This window comes from Equus przewalskii, chromosome 28 (assembly GCF_037783145.1).
Source record: "Equus przewalskii isolate Varuska chromosome 28, EquPr2, whole genome shotgun sequence".
Classification (NCBI taxonomy): Eukaryota; Metazoa; Chordata; class Mammalia; order Perissodactyla; family Equidae; genus Equus; species Equus przewalskii.
Window position 1 is genome coordinate 8,544,879 of NC_091858.1, and position 25,015 is coordinate 8,569,893.

Below are 25,015 nucleotides of genomic sequence, written 5' to 3' on the forward strand. Positions count from 1 at the left end.
GAAAAGTGTTTTTACTAACAATAATACCATTCATAAGACTCTTCAATGGGGTAAGTAATGGGAACAAACATTGATAGTCACCAGCTCCTCTCAGTCGCCATTTATTTCCTCCATGTGATCGATTACAAGGAGGGAAGCAGGAAGCTTTTTGGTAAGTGTCTTTGTCCTTTGATGAACTTGAAAGGCAAGAACAGAAGGCACAGGCAGCAGAGGCAGAGCTCATGGGCGAGGTGAGGAAGGATGGTCTTAGCAGCACTCCCCTTTTCCATGGGGCTAAAAATGTGTTAGATATTATAAGAGTTTTCAGTTTTAATCTGGTTCCCCAACCATAATGGAGCCCTACATTTTTTTCTGAAAATCAAAGGTCATGAAACTTTAGAAAAGACTAAGAGGAGAAGGAAGAAGAGAAACCACAATAATCTCGACTATTTATTTAGTATTAGAAACTGTGCTAAATATTTTTATATTTTCTTGGGGGTTTTTCTTCTTCTTTGCATCAGAGAAATTCTATAAGGGGAGTATTGTTCCCATTTTCAGATGAAGAGTCTGAGTTCAGGTGGTTAGTAAATTGTGATAGGTCATAACGTTAGGAAATGCTAGTCAGGGTTTGACCCTGGATCTCTTTGACTCCAAAGTTCATACTTTTCCTCCGTTGTACCACACTAACAATCCTCAGTTCTGTTTTTTCCATCTCCCTATCCCACTGATGTATACCAGGAGAAAGAACCTTGCCACAAGACATCAGTACGCACCTATCAGACTAAGTCTGGGACCCTTCTTGACTCTGAGATGTCAGGGCCATGGCCAAATGTAAGAAAAATTTAATGAGGGTACAGATTACCCTTGGTCCTCTTACTTCTCCTTTTATATGTCTGCTTTTCTTCTCTACCATTGCCTCCTCCCTGTAACTTTAGACACCCAGTATCCTCCTATCTCGTAGGACAGCATCAAAACCAAGCTTTGGGCCCTTGGGAGGACAGAGGCTCCATGGATGTCCGGCCTCGGGCTCCTTGTCTTCCTCAGCTCCCAAAGCTTATTCTCTCAGTGCTCTGTTCTTAGTTTTATCACCAGATTATCTATTTTAAACAAAGAAACACAAAATTTATAGCAGATTCAGGATTAGCATATCAGCTAAAAGAGATTTTAATCCATAAAAGTCTACTTCTAAGGGTAGAACGGCAGGCAGCATAGCAAGCAGATATGCTATCGCGGGCCTAGGGGCTCCCAAGCTTAAGAAATGCTTGGGGAAACTAACTAAACCCACAGTCTCACTAAATCCAAACAAAAACTGTTAGACAAAGGAAAGATCTGAGGTTTAAGGTTAGATTGGCTTCCTAGTGATCTGAGAGCATGGACAAGTTCCAGTAAGATGGACAGGAAAACACCGACAGCTTTCTAGCATCTCATAGCAGTCCTTGGAAATTTAAATGAAATAACATAGAAAAACCACTTAACAGTGCCTGGCACATGGGGACAGTCCATAAATGGCAGTTCTTTCTATTCTTATTATACAAACCACTTTCTCTGGTTATGTAGATGAGTTAGTTACCAAGAAAGCTCTATCTTGCAGAGAGAAGACAATTATACATACAGTCTTGTGAAAAGAAGACTTAGACTTTCCCCCAAGGTGCCTTTCAATGTGCCACAGAGAAGACCCCCTATGCCACTGCAGGACAAAACCAGCTGATGTACCAGTGGCCCTGCCAGCCACAAGTCCTTCCAGTGATGACCCCAAGGGCCTGAGAAGAGGTGGGTAGGAGGGAAACCAAGTGGTACATTAGAGAGTGTGAAACATGGCCTGATCAGGGAAGATAACCGATAATATTTCTCAGTGACAATTACATAACTGATCAATTTCCAAGCGGAGTTCTCAATTACTGCTATACTGAAGAGTCAACGGTAGGATCCTCACAGGACTGTGAAGTCAATAAGCACAAACATACACTCTTCAAGATCTGAAGCCCACCTGACAGCCATTGGCAGACATCTCCACCCCGGGAACCCCCGACTGTGGGAGGGTATGAACATTTTCATTTTTCTTCCCTATCTCTGCCCTTCTCTTTCTCAGCTTTTTTCTCTCATTCTGGCTTCCCTCAACAAAAGCACATGTGGGTGGTGATAATTACTGTGTTAGCTGTTGCTGAAACTAAAAGAGCTGTAAATGTCAGGACACAGATATAGGTAGTATCCAATCCATAAATAAGTGAACTTCCAAAATAACTCCAGTGTTGGAACTGAGATGCTTTCTTGCATGAAGATGTTGCTATAAATGCTGGTCAGGGCCCCACAATCGCCCGTTAAGGCACAATGTAGCTGAAATACTCTCCACCTCCATCTACAAAACAAAATGCAGAAAACAAAGCTTTCTCCCCTCATCAGCTCACAATTTCTGTTTTAAACTATCCTACAGCCCCAACAGCTCTATGGAATGGTCCTCTATTTAATTTCAGACAGGCGGCTCTGAAATTTATTTCTAATAACATATACATGTCTAAAATAAAAGAGTGATATGATGTCAAAGGAAGAATGGGAAGTGTACTGAGTTGAATTGTGGCTCCCCTCTAAATTTTATGTCCACGGAACCTGTGCATGTGGCCTTATTTGGAAATAGGGTCTTTGCAGACCTACTGTGAGCCAGAATATTAACATGAGGCTGCAGTAGATTAGGGTCAGCCATGACTCATCCTTATAAGAAGAAGAAATTCAGACACACAGAGACACAGAGAGGAGAATACCACGCAAAGACAGAGTCAGCGACTGGAGTGATGTGTCTACAAGCCAAGGGACAGGAAAGACTGCCAGAAACCAGCAGAAGTTGAGAGAGAAGCATGGAACAGATTCTGTTTCAGAGCCCCGTGAGAAGAACGAATTCTGCCTATACCTGATTTCAGACATCTAGCCTCCTGAACTGCGAGAGAAGACATTTTTGTCGTTTTAAGCTACCCAGTTTGAAGTAATTCTCACAGCAGCCCTAGGAAACTAATAGAGAAAGTGAATGCCCACAGTTTGGAAATTTGGCAGGAAGGTTGGTACCAGAAAAGAAAAGATTCTTTCTGATATGTCTGTAATGTATTCCCTCCTCCCCTGTTCAACAACTCTCCCAAATATTCTGTCACTGACATTGGTTTGTGCCACTACTGAAAGTTTTTCACATGCTGTTCTGCTCCTGCGGGTACAGCTGAAAAGCACTGTCAGAAACAAATGAAGGTAGAAAATGGATTGAGCCAATAGGCAGAACTCATTTGCTTCAAGATTAGGGTGTTGGGGCAAGAAATATGCAGGGATGTGCAAAGAGCTGCTTCCAAGCTTCAACTCAAGTTCAGCCTTTCATAAGTAGTTGAACAGATGGCAACGCTGCTTACTTCCTAGAGGCTGGCCCATTCTCCCACAGGAATCCGCTCCACAAGCAATGGCCCTGAAGGGCCAAGGAGTCCTTGTAATTCATAAATCCCCTGCAATCTCTACGAAGAAGCTTCAGTGCATGGGTGGATGTGTTTGTGTGTATTTGGGGGTGGGGTGTAGGTATGCGTGTGTGTATGCACGCATGTGTGCACACTCATGGATGCATTTACACACCAAGGCGTATTTTCCTCTTTGGCTATTATCTCACCAGACTGCACAACCTTTATCATTCTCTCTTTTGGTCTCTCCTTGTTTAAATTTATGTCTTTGAGAGCAGATGGTACTCACTTTTTAGTATCCAGAATAGGAGAAAACCAAAAAACAACCACAAGTCTAATGGATTTCACAGTTTTGCCTGGTTTAACCTCAAATATTCATCAATACATGCAGGAAACTGGTTTTCATTCATATTCAACAAATATTTATTGAGCACCTGGATGTGAGAAGCACTGTTTATGTTCTGGGGATACAGAAATGAAAAATTAAGCAAAAATTCTCCTCATGTAACTTAAATTCCAGTAGAGTAGATGGAAAATAGACACAATAAATGCAGTATGTTTGTGATAAAGCTAAGGGAAAAATACAAAGCAGAGAAAGGGGCTTGAAAGTATATGTATAGAGTGCAAAAGTGACATTTTCAACAGAGTATCCAGAGCAGGCCTCACTAAGCAGCCCTAAGAAAGGGATGAAGCAATGTAATAGCTGGGAAAGAGTATTCTAGCAGAAGGGCCATCATGTGCAAAGGCCCTGAGGCAGAAGCATGGCTGGTGCACCTGAGGAAGAGTGAGGAGGCCAGTGTGGCTATAGGGGGGGTCAGATGCAGAGCAGCAGAAGATGAGGTCAGAGGTAACAGCAGGTGAGATTCTGTTGGGCCATGTAAGGTACCAAAAAACACAGACTTTCACCTTGAGTCCTCTGGGGAGCTTTTGGAAGATTTTGAAGAGAATTATCCTTTACGTGGCTGCAAGACCTTTGGTTAGGTCATTGATCTGAGCATCAGTTTTCTTGTCTCTAAAACGCAAAGGCTGTGCCAGGTAAATCTCTAAGTTCTCTTCCAGCTGTAAAAATTGATTACTAGACAGCTAGAGAATGATAGGTTCCCATGGGAAGATAGCTAATAACAACACGACCTTCCCTTCTGCTCATTCCTCTCATAGCTGCCAACGTTGACGGCAGTGACCCAGTACAGGCTTGGAAGGAAGCCAGGCTGCACATATAGCCAGCATGACCTAGGCGAGACATTTTTATGCATGAAACATTTGTAAATTGGGACTTTGAGCGATGGGTAGTGACTGCAGCGAACTGCTGATACTCCCAGGAGCGCATGGGGGGTCCTAAGCAAGATTGACATGTTCACCTGTGCACTTAACGCCCTGCGCCTGTCACTCCATCCGGGAAACTAGGGCATGCTCTGGAAGGAACAAGAAGGTGGCAAAAGAAGATCAAGTATCTTTACGTTTCACATTAAATGAAAATCTAAAAATAAGCATTTTCTTTTCTAATCACTTCATATCATGCATGGAACGTTCCACTTCATTTTCAAGTCCGTTTACTTCATTGCTGTGAACCATTTGAGCTTTCAATAGTGTCCACCCAGCATGCTTTCTGTCTAAATATGCAAATGTGTGTGTGTTTTTCATTCCCCTTTATTTTCTCTACTCCTTTGTCCTTCCAATTACAAAATCCCACAGAAATTTTAGCTACAATGTGAGGCAAAGGCTCCTGTTGTTTTTTATATCTCTAATTCTCAGTGAATAAACCATAGCTCTTAGGACATCACTTCTCAGAGAAGAGTCGCAACTGGACTACCTATGGCTCAACTCAGACCCACATTTATAAACTTATCATTCCACTAAGCATTTCTTTACTTCTTAGCTTTTTCTTCACAATACTGCCTGAATAACTGTACTACTATTCTCTCCGAACATCTTTTAATTGACTGCGAGATGTAGGAAGCCTTCCCTATTACCATAGACTGTTGCTACTGATACTTATATTCTAACAGTACAGTAGAAGTTCCAGAAAACATGCAAGGAGCAAAACCCACAGTGACTGGATTCCAGACGCCTCATTGTGAAGGAAGGATAACACATCAGAGACCTGTGGCTTCAGCATTTTTTATATCCGTCATGCCAGCACAGTGCCTACAACATAATAAATGCCCCATGAATGTTCATTTCATAAGCAAACGACAAATGAGTAAGTGCAACCGCAGTGAACTCGGCACTAGGGGCTCACCTCCTGTCACCTCTTGTCTCACTTGTTCACATGACTTTGCCTGTTAGAGCTCAGATTCATTCATAAGCCAACACACATATCAGAGTGCCTAAGGGGAATGGCTGAGTGCACAGAGGATGCCACTTGCATGATCTGAGGTCACCAAAAGTAAGAATACAGACCCAATCCTACCAAGTTGCCTAGGCAAGAGCTTTGGGTCTATAAGCAGGTAGACAGGAGACAATTTCCTCTTCCAACTTACTTCCTTCATAATTTCTTCATCATCTTTAGCAATTGGGTCCAGGCAGCAAGAATGCCAGACACAGGCTCTTTTACTTGATTTGGACCACACAGGACTCTGCCCTCCCTCCGGGGAACAGGCCTCGTCCCAGGACTCTGTCTTACCTCGGCAGCAGGGACTCCCTCCGGGGGGCGGCAATGCAGCACGATCATGCCTTCAATGGGAACCTCCCTTCCCTGCGGATCTTGTTCAAAGTTTTTCCGTAAATCTGCAAAGAATTGTGAGATATATGACACTTTGCTCTAGGGCCGGTATTATTCCCATTTGCTCAAAATACAATAAAATAGTGAGCTTAATGTCACAACTGAGATACACACAAAAAAGTCACTTGTTTCAGGAGTTCCAGAATACGAGAATCATTTTCCCAAATATTCACAAGTACTTTTGAAATAAACTTTAACAAAACTGTTCCTAATGCTCTAGATTGATGTGAAGGATAAAAGATTTACTTGGTAGCAGGAAAAAAACCTCATCATTCCATGAGTCTTTGCCAGCATTAGCTGCTTAGCATTTGATGAAACACTTGGCCTAATAAATTGCCATCCACAGCTATTATGCAGTTGAGATGCATGTGACTTTTTTTTTATTAACTAAAGAATGCATTATTAATCTGTAACCTCTGCCATTCCTTAACCCTCTAGGGGGCTCTAGAAGATGATAATAGTGTGAGATTACCTATTAGTCTTTTATTTGTGACCAGGGAGAAGGGGCAACATTCAACCACAACAAAATCTATAACCTGTCCAACCAAACATGTAATTAAAAAATACAGTGCCCTCCAGTCAAACAGCGATGCTGGGTATCTGTGTAGTGCCCTTCATGGAAGGCTTGAGGCACTTTGCAAACAAGCTGCACTATTAACCTTTTACACATGGGGGAAGGGGGACACTTGGAGAGGTTAATTGGCTTGCCAGTGGTCACAGAGAGAGAGCATCAATGCCAGTGATGGGGAAAAACTCACCACGCATCCTGACATCCAGCCTCTGACTGCTACCCAGAAAAACTTTCTCAGGGAAGAGGGCACACGGATAGTTCAGAGAGAAAGAGCTTCATTTGCATGGCTTTCCCCTTGAGCACATGCTTCAATAACAAAAGTGGGAGTTGGTCTTTGCTTCTTTTGAGGTGTCATAACACTTTGATAATTTTAAAGCACAGGCTTAATTCTTGCTGTCACTTGAAAGCCTGGGATAGTAGAGCAAAGGCAGTCTTACAAGTCTTCCTCAATGGAAACGATTTCCCCCTCCCTCCCTGACAATGTATTTTTCTTCAATTGAGTATCTCAAATTACAGGCTGTGGATTTATTGATTTAATTTTCCTTAGTGCTTACAATAACATGAAATATGTTCCCTGTAAAGAGCAGAGCTCCAGAATCAGTTACCTCTTTATAAATTGTATAAATACGTTAAACTTGCTTTTAGCAAGTCAAAAACTCTCGATGAATAACAAGCACAGCAATGCATGTATTCACTGTCTTCCGAATTTTACTCTTAATGTTTTCCCTCCCAGAGGCAACCGATGTCTTTTGTCAGTAGTGCTATATATTCAGAGATCTTCAGGAGTATATATGAGACAAAAGAGCTTCAAAGGACTGGCACTGCAGGCAGGCGGCAGGATCCATCTTCTCATTTCTCTGTTGTCCCCCAAACTGTAAAGCCAGCTTCCTTCTATTTGAGATCCATAATTGCCACAGTTTTTATGACTCAGAATTTCTGACTCCAAGTGTGGTTAAGGTCACATAACTGATGACAAAACTATGAGTGAAGGAACTTTGAGTAAACCCCAGAATGAAAAAACAGGTTTCCTGCACAATTTGATCACACATTCTCCTTTGTTCTCCCACAAGGGATCTTTGAGTCAAAATTCCCTTTCCCATAGGACTCATTTATTCATCAGGACTGTATCAAAATTAGTCTACTGTAGAGTGTGAGTGACTGACATGAGACATCAGTTGGCTAATGGAAAGGGTTGTGTTTTTGTGGCTAATTTTGTTTGGTTTGTTTGCCATTTTTTCCTTTTCCTTGATTGCTTTGTTTTCAAAAGGAAGTCTCACTCGGTGCTGCTCCATGATGATTATTGCAGTTGTGACAACACCAAATAATCTGTGTTCACCCAGATTATTTGGAATTTCTATTTATCTTCTGCTTCTATCTACTTTCTTTGCTCAATAGAAATGGAAAAGGTAACAAAATGTATAGTTTACAGTTAGCTCCACACTCCAGTACCTTAACTGCATCGGCAGATGAAAAGACAGCTAGAATGAAGCCATTTTTCCTCCCCATTCTCAACTGCTACATGAAATAGATAATTAAATATGTGTATAAAAAGGAAAACCCTGCATCAACATTGGGATATAGGAAAGGACATTGTCCACAAATAAGAAACCTTGAGAAATTTCTAGTATATCTCATAAACCCAGGATTGAAGAAAGGATCCACCCAACCTCTTGCTCTTCCCAATTGACATTTGAAATCATCAGAAGAGTTCCAACAAGAATCACATCCTCAAGGTGAAGATACAAAGATTAACAGCAGTGGAGCGGGGAGTCAAAGAACAACTGGGGTGTCATATTTCTGGATTCAACTCACAACAGGCAGCTGACCCCACACCAGGTATCACATCAAGTGAGAAATCCAAGTACCACTGAGTCCTGGAGTATGTCTAATGCTGCTGGCATTTTGGACTCCCAAGGAGGGCAAACATACCAGACAAATTCCAGCTAGCTACTGAATATACTAAAAATTATGGAAATAAACTGTTAGACACAGAGGTAAATGCTTCCTGTTATTCTCACCATAGGTCATCCAACCTATTCAGTTTCTGAATTGGCAAACTAAATACTTTTATCACCTATGTTAATTCCAAGGCTTGAAAGATTCGGATAGGAACCTATGCAACTTCTAATAGTAGGGAAAACATCCCCAGCCGCATAAAAAGAATTCTACTACAAATGAAGGAGACAAACCATAGAACTGAAATTAAATGGCTTTCTTTAAGACAAGAAACAAGAAGCATTTTTAGATAACTTCTAATTTAAGTTCTTTAAAGTCAAAAGAAAATAGCAACTGAGAACATAGAGTAGGGAGTTATAAATAGGATAACATCTGAGATCAAGAAAACTGCCACTATGCAGGAGGGAAAAAAAACATAACTACTGAATTCGAAATAATATATATCATGGAGATGGTAAACAGCATACTAAATACTGCAGAAAACTGAACTAGTGAAACAGAAAAAACGTGTATCAGTCAGGATCGAGATAGGGAAACAGAAAGCACACCCGTTGTTTCAGCAGAAAGTATTAATGTAAAGAATTGGAAGACCTAAAAAGGCAAAAGGGAAACTTCTAGAAGCAAGACCCACACTAGGGATGGGGGATGGAGGGACAAAAGGAAGAGAACAGAACTGGGTTACAGAACATCGCAGCTTAGAGAGGACTTAATGTCCGGAGAGGGCACTGGGTGTTGGTGCTGGCACCTCAGGAACTTAGAAGAGGGACCCAAAAAGTCAAGACCCAGACCTCCGAAGAAGAACTGCCTGCCAGACTGGTGCTGGCATCTCTGGGGGCATAAAGAAGCTGGTTCTGAAAGTATTTGAAAAAAATAAGCCCGAAACAAGAACCAACTGCCACGTCCAAGATGAAGAAATTTTGCTAGGGAGATGCTGACAGGGACAGAAAATAACCAGGAAGAAGCAGCCTTTCTCCCTCTTCCACCGTCCAGTCTCCTGTGGAGCCCCCTACTGGAGGAACCTTACAGGGGAGCCAGGATCTGGCAAGGAAGCTCCGGCCCCATCTTCACAAATTATAGATCAGTGGTTCTAGAGATGAGAGACAATAGTTGGGTAACCAACAAAACCCAGTTTAAGAAATTTCCTCTATAGGGCTCTTACAACTGCTGACTCCATGTCTGTTTTCCTCACTAGACCATCAGTTTTTTTAGGGTGGGCTTTATGTCTGAGATGTTCACCCTTACATTCCCAGTGCCTATTGAACATCCGAAACACAACAAGACCTTAACGAATACATGTGAAATAAGAGCTAAGAGGACAATGATAAAATAATAATGAATTTGCCAGGAAAAGGATGAAAGAAATAACAAAAGATAATGTTGAGATAGAGAAATACAATCTTAAATATAATAAAGATTTTAGAAGAAAACAAGAAGCTGAAAGAAAATAAATGAAAATCAATTTAACAGTGATAATAATTCTTCTCTGAGCTGAAAAAAGACTTGAGTTTGCAAAAGAGCTCATTGGATACAAGGCAAAATAGTTTTAAAAAGAAAAAAAGATCCTAGATACATCATAGTTGAAATTTTGAATTTTAACAGAATTAAGAAAATTGTAAAAATAATGATTTTCCAAGTATCTTTGTAGTAAACAAGCATAAGCAACTAAAAAATTCAGGGATTGGAAGAATTAATACTTTAAAAATGCCTGTAGTACCCAAAGCCATCTATAGTTCAATGCAATCTCTATAAAAATTCCAATGGCATTTTTCACGGAAAAATAAAAGAAAAATCCTAAAATTCATATGGAACCACAGAAGACTCCAAAGAGTGAAAGCAATCTTGAGAAAGAAGAACAAAGCTGGAGGCACCACACTTCATGATTCAAACTATACTACAAAGCTATAGTAATCAAAACAACGTGGTACTGACATAAAAACAGACACATAGATCAATGAGACAGAATCAAGAGCCCAGAAATAAACTCCTGCATATATGGTTAACGAATATTTGACAAGGGAGCCAAGAATACTCAGTGGGGAAAATATGTTCTCTTCAATAAGTGAGAAATCTGGACATATTCACATGCAAAAGAATAAAATTGGAACCCTACCTTACACCACTCACAAAAATTAACTTGAAATGGACTAAAGACTTAAATGTAAGACCTGAAACTATAAAACTCCTAGATAAAAACAAAGGAAAAAGATTTCTTGATATTGGTCCTGGGAACAATTTTTTGGATATGACACCAACAGCGCAAGCAAAAAAAAGCAACAATAAACAAGTGACACTACATCAAATTAAAAATTTTTTGAGCAGCAAAGGAAACAATTGACAAAATGAAAAGGTAACCTGTGGAATAGGCAAATATACTTGCAAATCATATATCCTACAAGGGGTTTATATCCAAAATATATAAGGAACACATACAACTCAATAGCAAAAAAACAAACAATCTGATTAAAAAATGGGCAAAGGACCTAAATAGATATTTTCCTAAGAAGAATGTCTAAAGGGTACATAAAAAGATGCTAACATCACTAATCATCAGAGAAAGGCAAATCAAAACCATAATGAGATATCACCTCATACTTGTTAAAATGGCTATTATCAAAAAGACAAGAGATAACAAGTGTTGGTCAGGATGTAGAGAAAAGGGAAGCCTTGTGCATTATTGGTGGGAATGTAACTGGAACATACACTATGGAAAATACTATAGAGGTTCCTCAACAAATTAAAAATAGAACTACCATATTATCCAGTAATCCTACTTCTGGAAATATAGCCAAAGGAAATAAAGTCAGTATCTTGAAGAGATATCTCCACCTCTATGTTCATTGCAGCATCACTCACACATACATGGAAACAACCTAAGTGTCCATTGATGGATGAATGGATAAAGAAGATGTGGTGTACATACACAATGGAATATAATTCAGCTTTAAAAATAAGTAATTCCTGCCATATGTAACAACATAGATGGACCTTGAGGACCTTATAGTAAGTGAAATAAGTTAGACAAAGACAAATATTGTACGATCTCACTTATATGTGGAATCCAAAAACGTTAAACTCATAGAAACAGATTGATGGTTGTCAGGGTCTGGAGAGTGAGGGAAATGGAAGGTGTTGGTCAAAGGTTACAAACCTCCAGGTATAAGATGAGTAAGTTCTGGGGACCTAACATACAGCATGGTGGTTATAGTCAACAACAGTGTATTATATACTTGAAAGTTACTAACAGAGTAAATTTTGAGTGTTCTCATTATAAGAAAAAAGGTAACTTTATGAGGTAATAGATATGTTAAATAAACTTGTAATTGTTTCATAATATAAACATATATCAAATCATCACCTTATACACCTTAAAGTTTCTAAAAAAGCAAGCATAGGTACTGATTTTCTATTTCCAAACAAATTGTTATTCACAGGCAAACTAACAATAATATAGTCTCAGACATGATGATGATAATGAGCCACATACTTAGGTGTTAAAAAAATTAACTAAAGGGAAGACACGCAAAGTCATGAATTAAGTCTTTGGAGTTGTGGTTTTAAAAAAATCTGGCAGTGGGCAATAGAAACAACTTAAAATTTTTAAATCTAAATAGTTTGTATAATAAAGCTAAAAATATTCATGTAATCCCAAAACTTTGGAAAGAGTATATTGTAAACACGCAAGATAACTAACGATAAATATTTAAACTGCCAGGTCGTATGTCCCAGAACTCCACTAGGCAATATTGCATACAGTTGAAAAAGCTTGGAGCTGGAGCCTGAGTATCTGTTTGAATTCTGGGTCTGCCACTTGCCAGCACCTTGACTCAATTAGTGTCTTTATCTCTCTTTGCCTCAATTTCTTGATCTACAAAATGAGGATGATAATTCCTGTTACATATAGTTTTTGTGAGGATTAAATAGTAATAAGTGTAAAATCCTTTTAAGAGCACTAGGTGCATACTACACTTTAATTAAGGTCACATATATTGCTAAATCCTATGATAAAGCCACAATGATTAAAAAAGGGTGGTTTTGTCATAAATCAGATATACAAATTAATTACAGAACTAGAGCAATTTTAAAAGGCACTTAAAAAGAATCAGTTAGTATATGATAAAAGTGATATATGAATTAAGTGGGAAAGGCATTGGGATGCCCTTTTGGCAAAAAAAAATAAAGTTAGATCTATGTCTTACTTTATACCAAAATAAATTTCATCTTAAGAAAAACATTTTCTACACAAAACCACAGCCAGAATGAAATACTTGTTGGCTCCTAGGAAGGGGAAGACCTTTATAAACCCAAAATTAAAAGAAAAACACTTAAGGAAATGACTTGTAGATATTCTTTAGTCAAAATTAAAAATTGTTTCTATCTAAAACATTATCAGCAAAATTATAGGCAGAGGCATAAGAGCCTTAATATATAAGGAAAACTTTTTAAACAAAGTGAGAAGGGTAAATATCCTTAAAAAAAATGACAAAGGGACATTAAATAGAATTTATAAAAGAAGAGAAACAAATGGCTAATAAAGATATTTAGAAGGGCCAATAACACAAATTATTAAAGAAATGTCAATTTAAGAAGCATCAATATGTCTCTTTACTCTTCCAAACAGGCTTTGTCTTGTTTGCTTGTTTTAAACAATAATTTACAGTGTTAGAAAGATTATAGAGAACTAGGTGTTCTTAAACATTGCTAGAAGAAGTGAAAATGGGTAATTGCAAAGAGCAAGCTATAATATATATCACAACTACTTTAAAAGTTCAATTATATGTTTATTATCTAATGAATCAATGAACATTATGTGGTACAGTCTTTCCACAGTATCCATGAAGACTGGTTTCAGGATCCCCAGCCCCGCTATGTCTCCTGCAGATACCAAAATCCACAGATGCTCAAGTGCCGTATATAAAATGGGGTAGTATTTGCATATAACCTACACACATCCTCTTCTATACTTTGTCATCTCTAGACCACTTATAATACCTCATGCAATGTAAATGTTATCTAAATAGTTGTTATACTGGATTGTTTAGGGAATAATGACATGAAAAGAAAGTCTGTACTTGTTCAGTACAGAGGCAACCATCAGTAGGCCTTTTGATCAATGATTGGTTGAATCCATGGATACAGAACCTACAGATACAAAAGGCCAACTGTATATCCATAAATGGGATATTATTTGTTAATAAAAAGAAATGAAGTAGATGCTACGACATTGCTGAATCTTGAAAACAGTATGCTCAGTGAAAGAAGCCAGAGACAAAGGACCACATATTGTATGATTCCATTTATACGAAACGTCCAGAACAGGGAAATCCAAAGAGTCAGAAAGTCGATTAGTGATTGCCTAGGGCTGCAGGTGGTGGGGAGAAAGAGCACTAGTTTTACTGGGCATGGTTTTATTTTTTGGTGTGATGAAAGTGTTCTGAAATTGATTCTGGTGATGGTTGCACCACTCAGAACATACTAAAAACTAGTGAATTTTACACTTTAACAGGTGAGTTAATCTCAAATATTATATCTCAATAAAGCTATTATAAAAAAGAGTTCATTGATATGATTTAATAATTCCACTTCTAAAATTTTCTAAGGAAATTACTAGAGAACTACATAGAAAAATGTAGCATAGTGATATTGCTTAAATCATCGTTTATAATGCTGAACAATTGCTAACAATCTAAATATTTAATGGGGCTGGCTGTGTGGCTGAGTGGTTCAGTTCACGCGCTCCACTTCCGTGGCCTAGGGTTTTGCTCGGTTGGGATCCTGGGCACAGACATGGTACCACTCACCAGGCCATGCTGAGGCGGAGTCCGACATGCCACAACTAGAAGGACCCACAACTAAAATATACAACTATGTACTGGGAGGATTTGGGGAGAAAAAGCAGGAAAAAAAAAGAAGATTGGCAACAGTTGTTAGCTCAGGTGCCAATGTTTAAAAAAAAATATATATATATATATTTAATAATATAAGAATCGTTAATATCTTTTTGTGCATTCATATAATAGAATACTATGCAAACATTAGAAAAGCTCAAAGAAGATTTAAAATTGCAAGTAAATGCTCAAATAAATTGCTTTATAAGATAAAATAGTATGTAGGGAATGGTCTCTATCTTGTATATATTTTTTAATATGTAAGAAGTGGCCTCCTCCAACGTAGTAATTATATTTTTATAGACCGTATCTACTTCCAAAAAACAGCAGGCACATTTGCATTAAAAACTTGTTTTGGTAGGCAGTCCTTCTCTTAATTTGTCTTCAGGTTTTCAGTAAATGTACAAGAGCCTCCGTTAGCTCACGCTGTTGACCATGGGCTGGACACTGTGCCAGGCAGGGCAGGTGCCTCACTCACTGAACTTGACATAGACATTCCAGCCCTCCCACTGCATATGCTCCTGCAGAGAGGACAGGCATGAAACAAGGAACTAAGAGGTATATGGACGAGTGAGGAGACAGAAAAGCAGGAAGTTCTGTAAAAATGCCTCGCTGTGGGACCTACCTTAATCTAGTATTCCGGAAAGTTTCTCAGAGAAAGTTGCCGGCAAGCAGAGGCAGCGCATCTCACAGGCCTACATAATACACACTATCTGTACCTCATTTACTGTTTCACTCAGGCTTTTACTGGCTTAAAACTTTTTCTTTTTTTTGCATATATATATGCTGTCTTGTTTCTCTCTTGCAAGTCTCTGCAAAATGCTGGCCTAGCTACTGCTCTTTCCATGAGTTACCATATCACATAAGGACACTCTTTTATTAGACTTGGTCTTCTATTCATATATATTGAGAGGGTGGAGTATAAATGTCCACCTTCTGATCTCACTTATAATCGTGCTCACACGGTCTATGGGAAGAAGAAAAATAATAATTTTGACATTATTTTGTATGAGGGAACTGAACCAAACTGCATACATACACGTCAAGATTGAAGATGTTAAAATTTTAAAATAGCAACTGGTACGAGATTACCGCATATGTTATAGGAAAAGCCACAAAGAGGAATCACTCAACATTTCAAAGATTTCCTACTGGACGATTATGGGTATATTAATTATCTTATCCATCTCTTTCTGTGTTTTCCAAAATTTCTGTGATGGGCGTTGATTAATTTTATAGCTAGAAAAATTAATGTCTAAAAACACCCCTTTCCTATGAGTTATCAATATTCTTTAAACTAGAGCAAACCGAATCAGAAGCCAGGGAAGAAGTAGATTTTGTTTCTTTTTATTGTACTAGTTTTCACTCCTACAATGTCTATTAAAGAAGGCAGGAAGAGGGAGTATATTTTTCAATCTTTAATGAATTCTAAAATATTCTTTTTTAATTTGATTTTAGTCATGGAATCTGTGCTCATGAGGACAAAATATTTTATCTGTTTTGTTCATCGTCTTGCCTCTAGTACATGGAAGGGTATACAGTAGTCACTTATTAATAAATATTTGTTGAATGAATGAATGAATGAATGAATGAAGTTCCATTTCGACTTATCTAACTGTTCATTGTAAACTAATATACAACTAAGTCTCCAGTAGTTAAGATGAGTAGGAAAAGAAAAAGATGAATAGATAAATGCACCACGATGATGTTAAAGTAACACATTCATTCTCATCTCATCAATCTCATCGTGTGTGTGTGTACGGGTGTGTGTTTGAATGATACTAACAAACATCAGATCAATTTGGAGCATCACCCTGTCTACTTCTGCTCTTTCTTCACCCCATCACCTGTTCAGTTCTGCAGCAGACTGCCAATGAGGCCCAAAATGACTGGAAACAAAGACAGCAGAAGGGAAGACGAGGAAAAGGTGATGAAGCCAGGTACTTGGCCAACCTGTAAATCATATTATCAGCAGCAGGACCATCCAGACTCAGCAGTACCTGCCAAGAAGTAGTCCATCTGGGTCTAGGCCATGGGAAGCAGCAGCCTCCTTTTCCTCACCCCATGCCCTATTTGGCCTTTTTCTCATTTTTCTTTCATGCTACTATGTTAGAAAAGTCATTGTAGCACAAGAAAAATCAATAAAAATTCAATTCCGAATAATAGTTCTTTGCAGCTCAGCAACACTAGGGAGTTATCGGCTCATTCAATGCTCTGGCAGTTAATGCAATGAAATAAAAATAATTTACTCATTCAAACCAAATCAGCCAGTGAAAAATCATAGTCATTTTTTTTTAATAGTCATAGTCATTTGTTAAGATTGCAGGAAGATGGCACAATGTCCCATTAGTGTCCAACTACACTGGTATTCAAATCAGCTTCGAATCTTCCCCACCCATATTCTTCTGAAGGAACAACAAAACACATTTGTCATACATAAAAGGAATTTGTAACTTAGCCAAACACAGATCATTTGTTGTAATGAAAGGGCTGGTTCAAATGCAGAACAGATGGATGCCAGCAAAACGAAAGTCAAGGCCTGGTGCCCCGCATTTGGTTCTGCCTCAATCTTCCACAGTCTTAGATGGTTATGGCCTGAGAAGTCAGCTACTGACACCAGTTCCTGATGGAAGCATGTAAAAGGCTTCCTGTCTGGTCAATTTTTTTCCTCGGTGATAGTATCCTCATATTTGCCACATTATATATGGTTTTCTTACCAGCCTGGCTTAACCACTCTGCCTTGCTTAGATCTATGAATTCTGCATATTTCTTGACCCACTGATCCATACTAATGCCAGGCTGCTCCTATCTTTCATGTCTTTGCTGTGGATCTTCTAGCTATGATTTCACCATGTCCCCTTGAAGGGCAATAGGCACTAAAGCACAAGTCCACATGTAGATTTCTCTTTCCTACGATTTCTGAACCTTGTAACCTTAACTCCTGCTGAGTAAATCCTGCAGCAATAGTGAGAGAGGAACACTTCTGGCCAGAGTTGAATCACATGGCCTCTCCATGTTCCCCCTCACCTCACCTTAGAGCCAGGCAGTGAGCAGGCTCAGTTTATTGGGAAGGCAAGGCATTTGGCTGATGCCGGGGATCCTGTCACGCAGACTCCTCAAGGCTGTTTTGCAGGGCCACACAATGACTTTGGGGCTTTGTTAGATCCCCTGTGCTTAGCAATTCCTCTGCTGTTAAATTGCTTTTATCTATAAATCATTTTATAACTAGCACTGTGTGTCATTATCCCTTTCACAACAAGTAGCATAGTTTGTCAGGCCACAGTGGTGTTGCGAAGGCAGTATCCAGCAGTAGGGACGCATTGTGGTGGGTAGAAACAGCTGCAGTGTCACAGAATGCTTTGGGCACTAATTTAACCTGCTCTCTATTGAGCTATTCCCAACTCAGTGCATTCCATTATATTTGGCCTTCTTGTTTACAAGGATACAAAACAATTCATTCAGATTCCATCAAAAATTGAGGATTTATTGAAAATTAGGAAGACAGGGAAGACAATTTTGAGTCTAGGATTGATTGGAAACCAAGGAAGACCTCAAATCAGGCTTGAAAGAAAGAGCAAGGATCACAAAACAAGCAGGTCTTAAAGAGGCTGTAACACGTCCAAGCAAGGGGATAAAGAGATCCAGTGTAATTCTATTAACTGGGTTATTTCATGGTCCTTTTAGTGCAGATGCTGCCTCTGTCACTTCTGCCTCTCCCAACCCATTGCCTCTCACTCTGTTTTGTCTTTATGGCCTCTGCTTATCCGTTGCTTGCATTTACTCATGGCTACTGATACCTCAGGGCGGTCACAGCCTGCTTCTTTGTCTGTGTCTTTCTCTGTCTCTTGCCGCTGCAGGATACAGATTCTCTTTCCAGATCAAATCACACACAGAAGGGCAACAATCCACAAGTACATAATCACTTCAATCCTTCTTGAGTGAGTCTTTCATACTGAGCCTACTCCTATGCAGCTAATTTGGCTAGGTGTACATTCTTGGTCCAACGGACATGATAGGGGGCATATGTGCTGTACAGCACGGCTGCCTGTGCCTAAGAAGCCACTCAGCACCACTTCCCTCAGCAGAAACTATGGGTGAAAACTCCATATAAGGAAACCATGCCTGTGGAAGGATTTCTGAGCTTTGCTTTGACTCCAACTTCCATAAAAGGCACTTTCTGTACATTGAATCATATTGATTTGACTATGTCAATACATAAAGGACAGTTGAAGTTAGACCTAAACAGCAGATCTCGACAAGCTTCATTAGGAAAAGTTATTAAGTGACAATATAGAAATCTCCTGTTCCTTTTCTTTTAAGGCATTAAATCAAATTAAAATAAAGCTAACAACTATATTTGGATCTTTACATCATGCACCATTGAAAGCTATGGGGATAAAATACCCAAAAGTTCCACATTCGATATGTTTGAGAGTACTATTGTTCTGCTTGCTATGCTAATGGGAATCTGGAGTCTTAGGTCAAGGCAGAAACAGCCACTGAACCAAGAGCTTTGGATGGAGGGAAAAAAAAAGTGCAGTCCCAGGAACCATTGACTAGACAAGGCTGCTCAGTTCTCAAGAAATACATAGAAAGGTTAGGCTGCTCATCTTTCTACTCTCAGGATTCCCTATCCATGACGTTGCTTAAATTCCACATCCCTGACAAGCAGCACCAGAGCTTGTCTGCAGCTCAGCATCCTGATGAGCACTCAAATGCAGAACAAGCTCCATGGTTGATGGGACAGAGTTTTAAGAACACAGGCCTGAAGAATCGTTCCTGACTCTCCTCAGTGCCCTCCCAGCCCTCCACAGGAAATTAGAGGGATGTGAACTAGCAAAGAATTTAAAAAGAAATGACCTAAAAATAACCTTAAGCTTTCAATACTCACCATCTCATTATAATTCAGTACTAGTACTGCAGAGAGATGGAAAAAAAAAAAAAGGGGGGAAAGAAAGAGTCAAAAAGCAAAAGCTAATGCAGCAGCAAGAAAAAAACATATATTTTTAACCTGCATTGTTAGCTTTCGATTCTGCCCTCACCCCAGGTCTCCCTGAGGCCAGGAAGGTCGATCAGGACAAGATGTGGCCAGTGTCTTGATCATGTAAATACTGGAATTTGCCACCAAACATCCAGCACCCTTGCCTCTTGCGTGGCCCCACACAGCAACTGAGTGGAAGGAAGGTAAACAGCATTTTGCTTTACCTTAAGTCAATCTTGCCAGAATAGGAAGGATCTCAGAGACCACTTCAGCCAGAACTTGGTCATAGCAAAATCCATATTTTATGTTAAATCTTATAAAGAGACCTAACAAATAAATATGACAAGAAAGAATCAACCACTCAGAGGTCTGGGGGATGCTTTCCAGAAAAAGGGGAAAAGGCTCTGAAATAAGGACATTCATGGAATTTTGAGGAAAAAAAGAAGTCACCGTAGCTGGAACAGTGAAGGGGAACATTGTGGTGAAAAGGAATGTAAGAGGGGGTTGGTTAATTCCTGTGGGGCCAATATCAGGGAGTTTGGAAAGCCAGTTGGAGATATTCAGCCAAGGGAACAGCATGATCTGGTTTGTATTTTTTTTTAAAATAAGCATTCTGGCTGCCATGTAGAGAATAGATTTTAACGGCAAGAGTGGAAGCAGCAAGGAGATTTTCACAGTAAAGAAATAACAATTGTTTGCACCAGATGGAGAGAAGTGGATAAATTCAGGATTCATTTTGGGGATAGAGTTGGCAGGACTTGGGGCTTGGTGAGACGTGGCTGAAGGAAACAGGGGAGTCAGGATGACACTTAGGTCTTGACATGAGCCCATGAAGGGCCAGTACCGACCCAGGAAAGGTGGAAATAAATGTAGGTTTGCAGCAGTGTTGATGGGGTGAAAACCAAGAGAGTTCTCTTCGGGACATAAGACGTTTAAGATGCTTCCTTGATATCCAAGGGGAAAAATCAGGGAGGCAGTGAGTAAGGAAGTCCAAAGATGAGGTGCAAGGTCAGGGCTGAGAATTGTCAGTGTCTAGACAGTATCTAAAGCCACGGAGTGAAAGATTTTACCAGGGAGAGTCTGTGGATTAAGGAGAGACCTAGAGTACTGCCATATTTACAGAGGGGAAAAAGGAAGAATCTGCACAGCAAACTGAATTTGTGGACAGTGAGGAGGAGAAAAAATAGCAAAGCCACAAAGCATGCCTGGGCCCCACTCCCAGGGATGAAGATTCCATAGGTCTCGAGTGAGGCCCGGTAATCTTCATTTTGAAGAGCTCCTCATGTGATTCTCATGAGCAGCAGGTTTTAGGAAACACTACCATGCACTGCAAAGCTAGGTAGTTGAGCCCAGAACTCAAAGCCAGCTCTGCTGACGTTTATTTCTTCACTCTTTCTTGTGCTTCTATTCCTTCTTGATAAGTTTGTAAAGTAGCCCACCTAGTCTTCTGCTTGTATTAAATCACCATCTATTCCTCAAATGGTTAACTCCAGGTATTGCTCCAGCTTTTCTCTCTGTAGACAAATTTTGGGGAAGGTTTGTCCATATCATCTCCATTTTCTCATCTCCCATTGATTCCTAGATCCACCATAATCTCATATCAACCTCTCTCATTACACCGCTTTGCCCCAGTCAATGGAGGCCTTCATGTTATTCAATCTAAGTGACCCTTCTCACTTCTTAACTTAATCTTGTGGCCACAATGACCCATTGACCATTTATTCCTTTCTAAAAATTTCCACTTCCTCTTGGATCTCCCAGTGCCTCTTTGACTTTTTTTTCCCCTCAGTCTTCTTCATGGCCCCTCCTCTGTTCCTCCCTTAACTATTGATATAAATTCGAATACTCACGGCCTGCTGCTCTTTCTCTCCTCATGAGCAGTTTCAGTGCTAGGGCATAGGGTGAAGGATGTGGAGTATGGAAAAACATCTTAGGTATTTCTGATAAAAACCTGTTCCTCCTATCTTCCAGATGGAGAGCTACCATCCTACATGTCAGTGACTCTCTGCCACCTACATGCCAATGACTCTCGTTTTGTATGTTTGATGCTGATCCCTGGACTTCAGACTCATAAATACAACCATATGATGAAAATTGTTCATTGAATATTCACGGTTCACACATAACATGATCAAAAACTGAACTCAGTATCTTGTTCTCTATACTATTTTCTTCTGCCCTATTCGTGATCTCACTTAATGGAATCACCATCAGTTCAGTCACTTAAGCCAGAAACCTAGAAAGTCCCAAACCTGGAGGAATCTCGAAACTCCTACCTCCCTTCCCCTCAGCTCTGCATCCAAGCAACCACAGACTTTTGGTAATTTTACCTTGCTGGAACCTCAAGTTTTCCCCTTCCTCTGTAACCTATACCATCCCTGCAAAAGTTCAAGTCCCAGCAGCAGTCTCAAAGGTTGGTGCAAAGCTTCCTTAGCTCAGGTCTTGTTCCCCTTAAATCTCTGTAGCTGTGATGAATGGAATGGTGCGGCATTTCAAAAATATGACCACATCACTTCCCTGCTTATGACACTTCAGTGACCCCACAAAACATCCTGGATGAATCTAAACTCTTAGCAGAGAATTCAAACACCCTCTGTAATCTGACCTATTTACTTCTTCCTGGTCCCATGTCCTTGTTTTCCCACATAGTTCACACAGTTCCCATACTGTTCCATCTTTCTGTGCTTTTACTCAAGTTCTTTCCTTAACCTGAACATGCATTCTTTAAATTGTTAACCCTCTTTCTTTCTTAGGAATTAGCTCAGGGAGTGCATCTCAGACCTCAAGGATCAGTAAATCGTCCCTCTTGTGGGCTCCTAAAACACACTCTGCTTACCACTAACCATGCTTCATTGAAAAGAACATGGTAGATACTTGATTATTCATGGATAGCCAACTCTTCCTCACCTTAGTTAGCATTCCTTTGTCACCCAACAAATTTCTAAAATGCACACCCTTGTCCTTACTTACTCTGGTAAAGGGATGTTAAACTAATTTAGGAATAATGTTATTAGGCTCAAAGAGTCCTCAAAGATTAACAAAGTTTTTTTCTGTTTGGTTGCTTTTGTTTTTGCTTAACATTTGTTTGCATTATCCGTCAGAAGGTTTCTTTAGCAGAGAAAATGAGAGATGAATTGAAGTACAATCTATACTCTCTTCCCTGATAAACTTTCACTGAGGTTTTTAAAGAAATGGCCATATTCCAGGGAGTTTAAGGTTTATTTCACCCAAAGAATGGCAGATTGAATTAAGCTGTGATTTCCTAAAAAGGTGGTGGTCATATTTCTGCAAATTCTTTTCTTGGTAAAATAATGGTTGGTAATAAATAATATGAAGGAATATTATTTGGGGAAATGTTTTTTCATCATCCACAGTAGGATATGTTGTAAAGTAATGTGCTTCTACTTAGTAATTCCCACCTTTAAGGCTGATGTATGTACTCAATTGTGCACGTTAAGCAAAAACAGCACAACTTATATCACTTCTGTATAAGTCATTCTATTCTGTTCATAGACTTTCAAACTCTTATAGTTCAGCATTTCTCACACTTTCTACTGAAGTGTCCCTACTGGCAGAGGAAAATAAGTTCATATCCCCAAGGCATTTATGGGTGGAGCCTAAAAAAATGTGTCATCACAAATGGCTTTGAACTTTCAAGTTACATCTTCACAATTCAAGAAAATTTTGCATTCTAGTCTGCACTATATTTGTGTTTATATTTTAGACGCAAAGGGGATTATAGTCTATGCTTCAGAAAGATGTACCATATCTATTTTGCAGCTTCTTGTATTCCCAGAATACCCCAGCAGTGTTCTACATGAGGCTGGCAATTTGAGAAACATGTGTACTTAAAAATGACCTATCGTGTAAAATGTCCCTCAATGTAGGTTTGTCTAATGTTTTCCTATGGTTAAATATAGATTAGATATTTTTGGAAGAAATATCATTGAAGCGATTCAGTCTTCTCAGTCAGTCACATCAGAAGACGTATACAGCAGTTCATATACATCCATCTCTGGTGATGTCAACTCTAATCACTCAATTAGGGTGGTATATGGCAGTATTTTCCACCACAAAGCAACTAATTCTCTTTTTAATTAATAAGTGTCTTGTGCAGAGACACTTTGAAATTATGTAAACATCCTGTTACTCCTGAAACTTTAGCTCACTAGTTTTAGCATCCATGATACTTGTCTGAATCAATTATTATGATAGATGCTAAATCATGGTTTTCTATTTCCATTATTCCTTCTACATTTATTCATTTCTTCTACTATAAGAAAGAGCTCTCCTTTTACCCTCATTTATTTATTTATATATTCATTCATTTAAAAAAAAATCAGTGTAGATTCATGGGTTTTTATTTAATGGGTTATAATCCTGTACTGTGATTTATTTTGATGTTCAAATTGTCCAAAATTTGGCCAGTGGGAGCCCCTTCCAGATGGCTCTTGTTTGCTTTTTGCATCTTCAGACTGAGGGATGTTATACAAAATAACTGACCTGTGCACATCAAAAACTCAGTGTAATGAATGACAAAGGAAGACTGAGGAATTATCTGGATTAAAGAAGGCTAAAGAGATCTTTCAACTGGATGTAAGCCATGGTCTAGGGTTTTTATTGTTATTGTTGTTAGAAAGGATATTGTTAAGCAATCGATGAAATGTGAATAAGGTCTGTAGATCAGATGACAGTGTTGTATCCATGTTAATTTCTTGATAATTACACTAAATTATAGTATACCGAAAAATTACAATTATATCAAACTATGTCAAAAATGTCTTTGTTTTTCAAAAACATACTCATGAAGAATTTAGGGAAAAGGGAACATCATGTCTGCAACTTAATTTTAGAAAGTAAAAAAATAAACCATAATTGTCTATATACAAATACATACATATATAAACACAGAAAGAAAGACAAGGCCAAAACAAATATAGTAAAATATTAACATTTGATGATTCTCAGTAAAGGGCTTAAGGGAATTCTTCCTACTATACTGCAACTTTTCTGAAAGTTTGAACTTATGTCAAAATAGAAATATTTTTAGGAAAATCCTAGTCATCCATACTTCGTTTACTCTCCTAATGCAGTAACTTCGTCTACACTATCACCACCAGACACACATCCCCTGCTTGCCTAGGTACAGTTTACAGGAGAACGTGGTCACTGGAAGAATGTTCCATCATTGAGCCTTTCTGGTTGTCAGCTGGACCTCCAATACGCCATCGTGAAACTTAGCTCCTGTGATGCTGACTCCGGCTTTGAAGCAAAACAGAGCAATCCTCTCTGTAATTAGCTGTGGAGTCACTTTGACTGTGCCCCTGGCCTTTCTAGGCCAATTATTCCCTTTTAATATAACCATTACATATATGAAGTGATTTACTAAACCATCACCATTACTGCCAGCTTCACGGGTGTGGACCAGTGTGGCTGCACGAGGCTCCATGCCTGGTTTAATGCTCTAATGTTGATGGCTTGCAACTCTTAATAATTTTT

The 25,015-nt window shown here is 39.2% G+C and overlaps 1 protein-coding gene across 9 annotated transcripts in view; it reads right to left on the reverse strand.

Annotated features, from left to right (window-relative positions):
- The window catches only part of UNC5D (unc-5 netrin receptor D), a 492,857-nt gene that overhangs the window by 170,562 nt on the left and 297,280 nt on the right, over positions 1–25,015 (reverse strand). For all 9 annotated transcript variants that reach the window (XM_070599133.1, XM_070599132.1, XM_070599131.1 and 6 more), the window contains exon 4: positions 6,025–6,128. In XM_070599133.1, the coding sequence (XP_070455234.1) occupies positions 6,025–6,128 (104 nt within the window). The remainder of the gene's footprint in view (positions 1–6,024; positions 6,129–25,015) is intronic.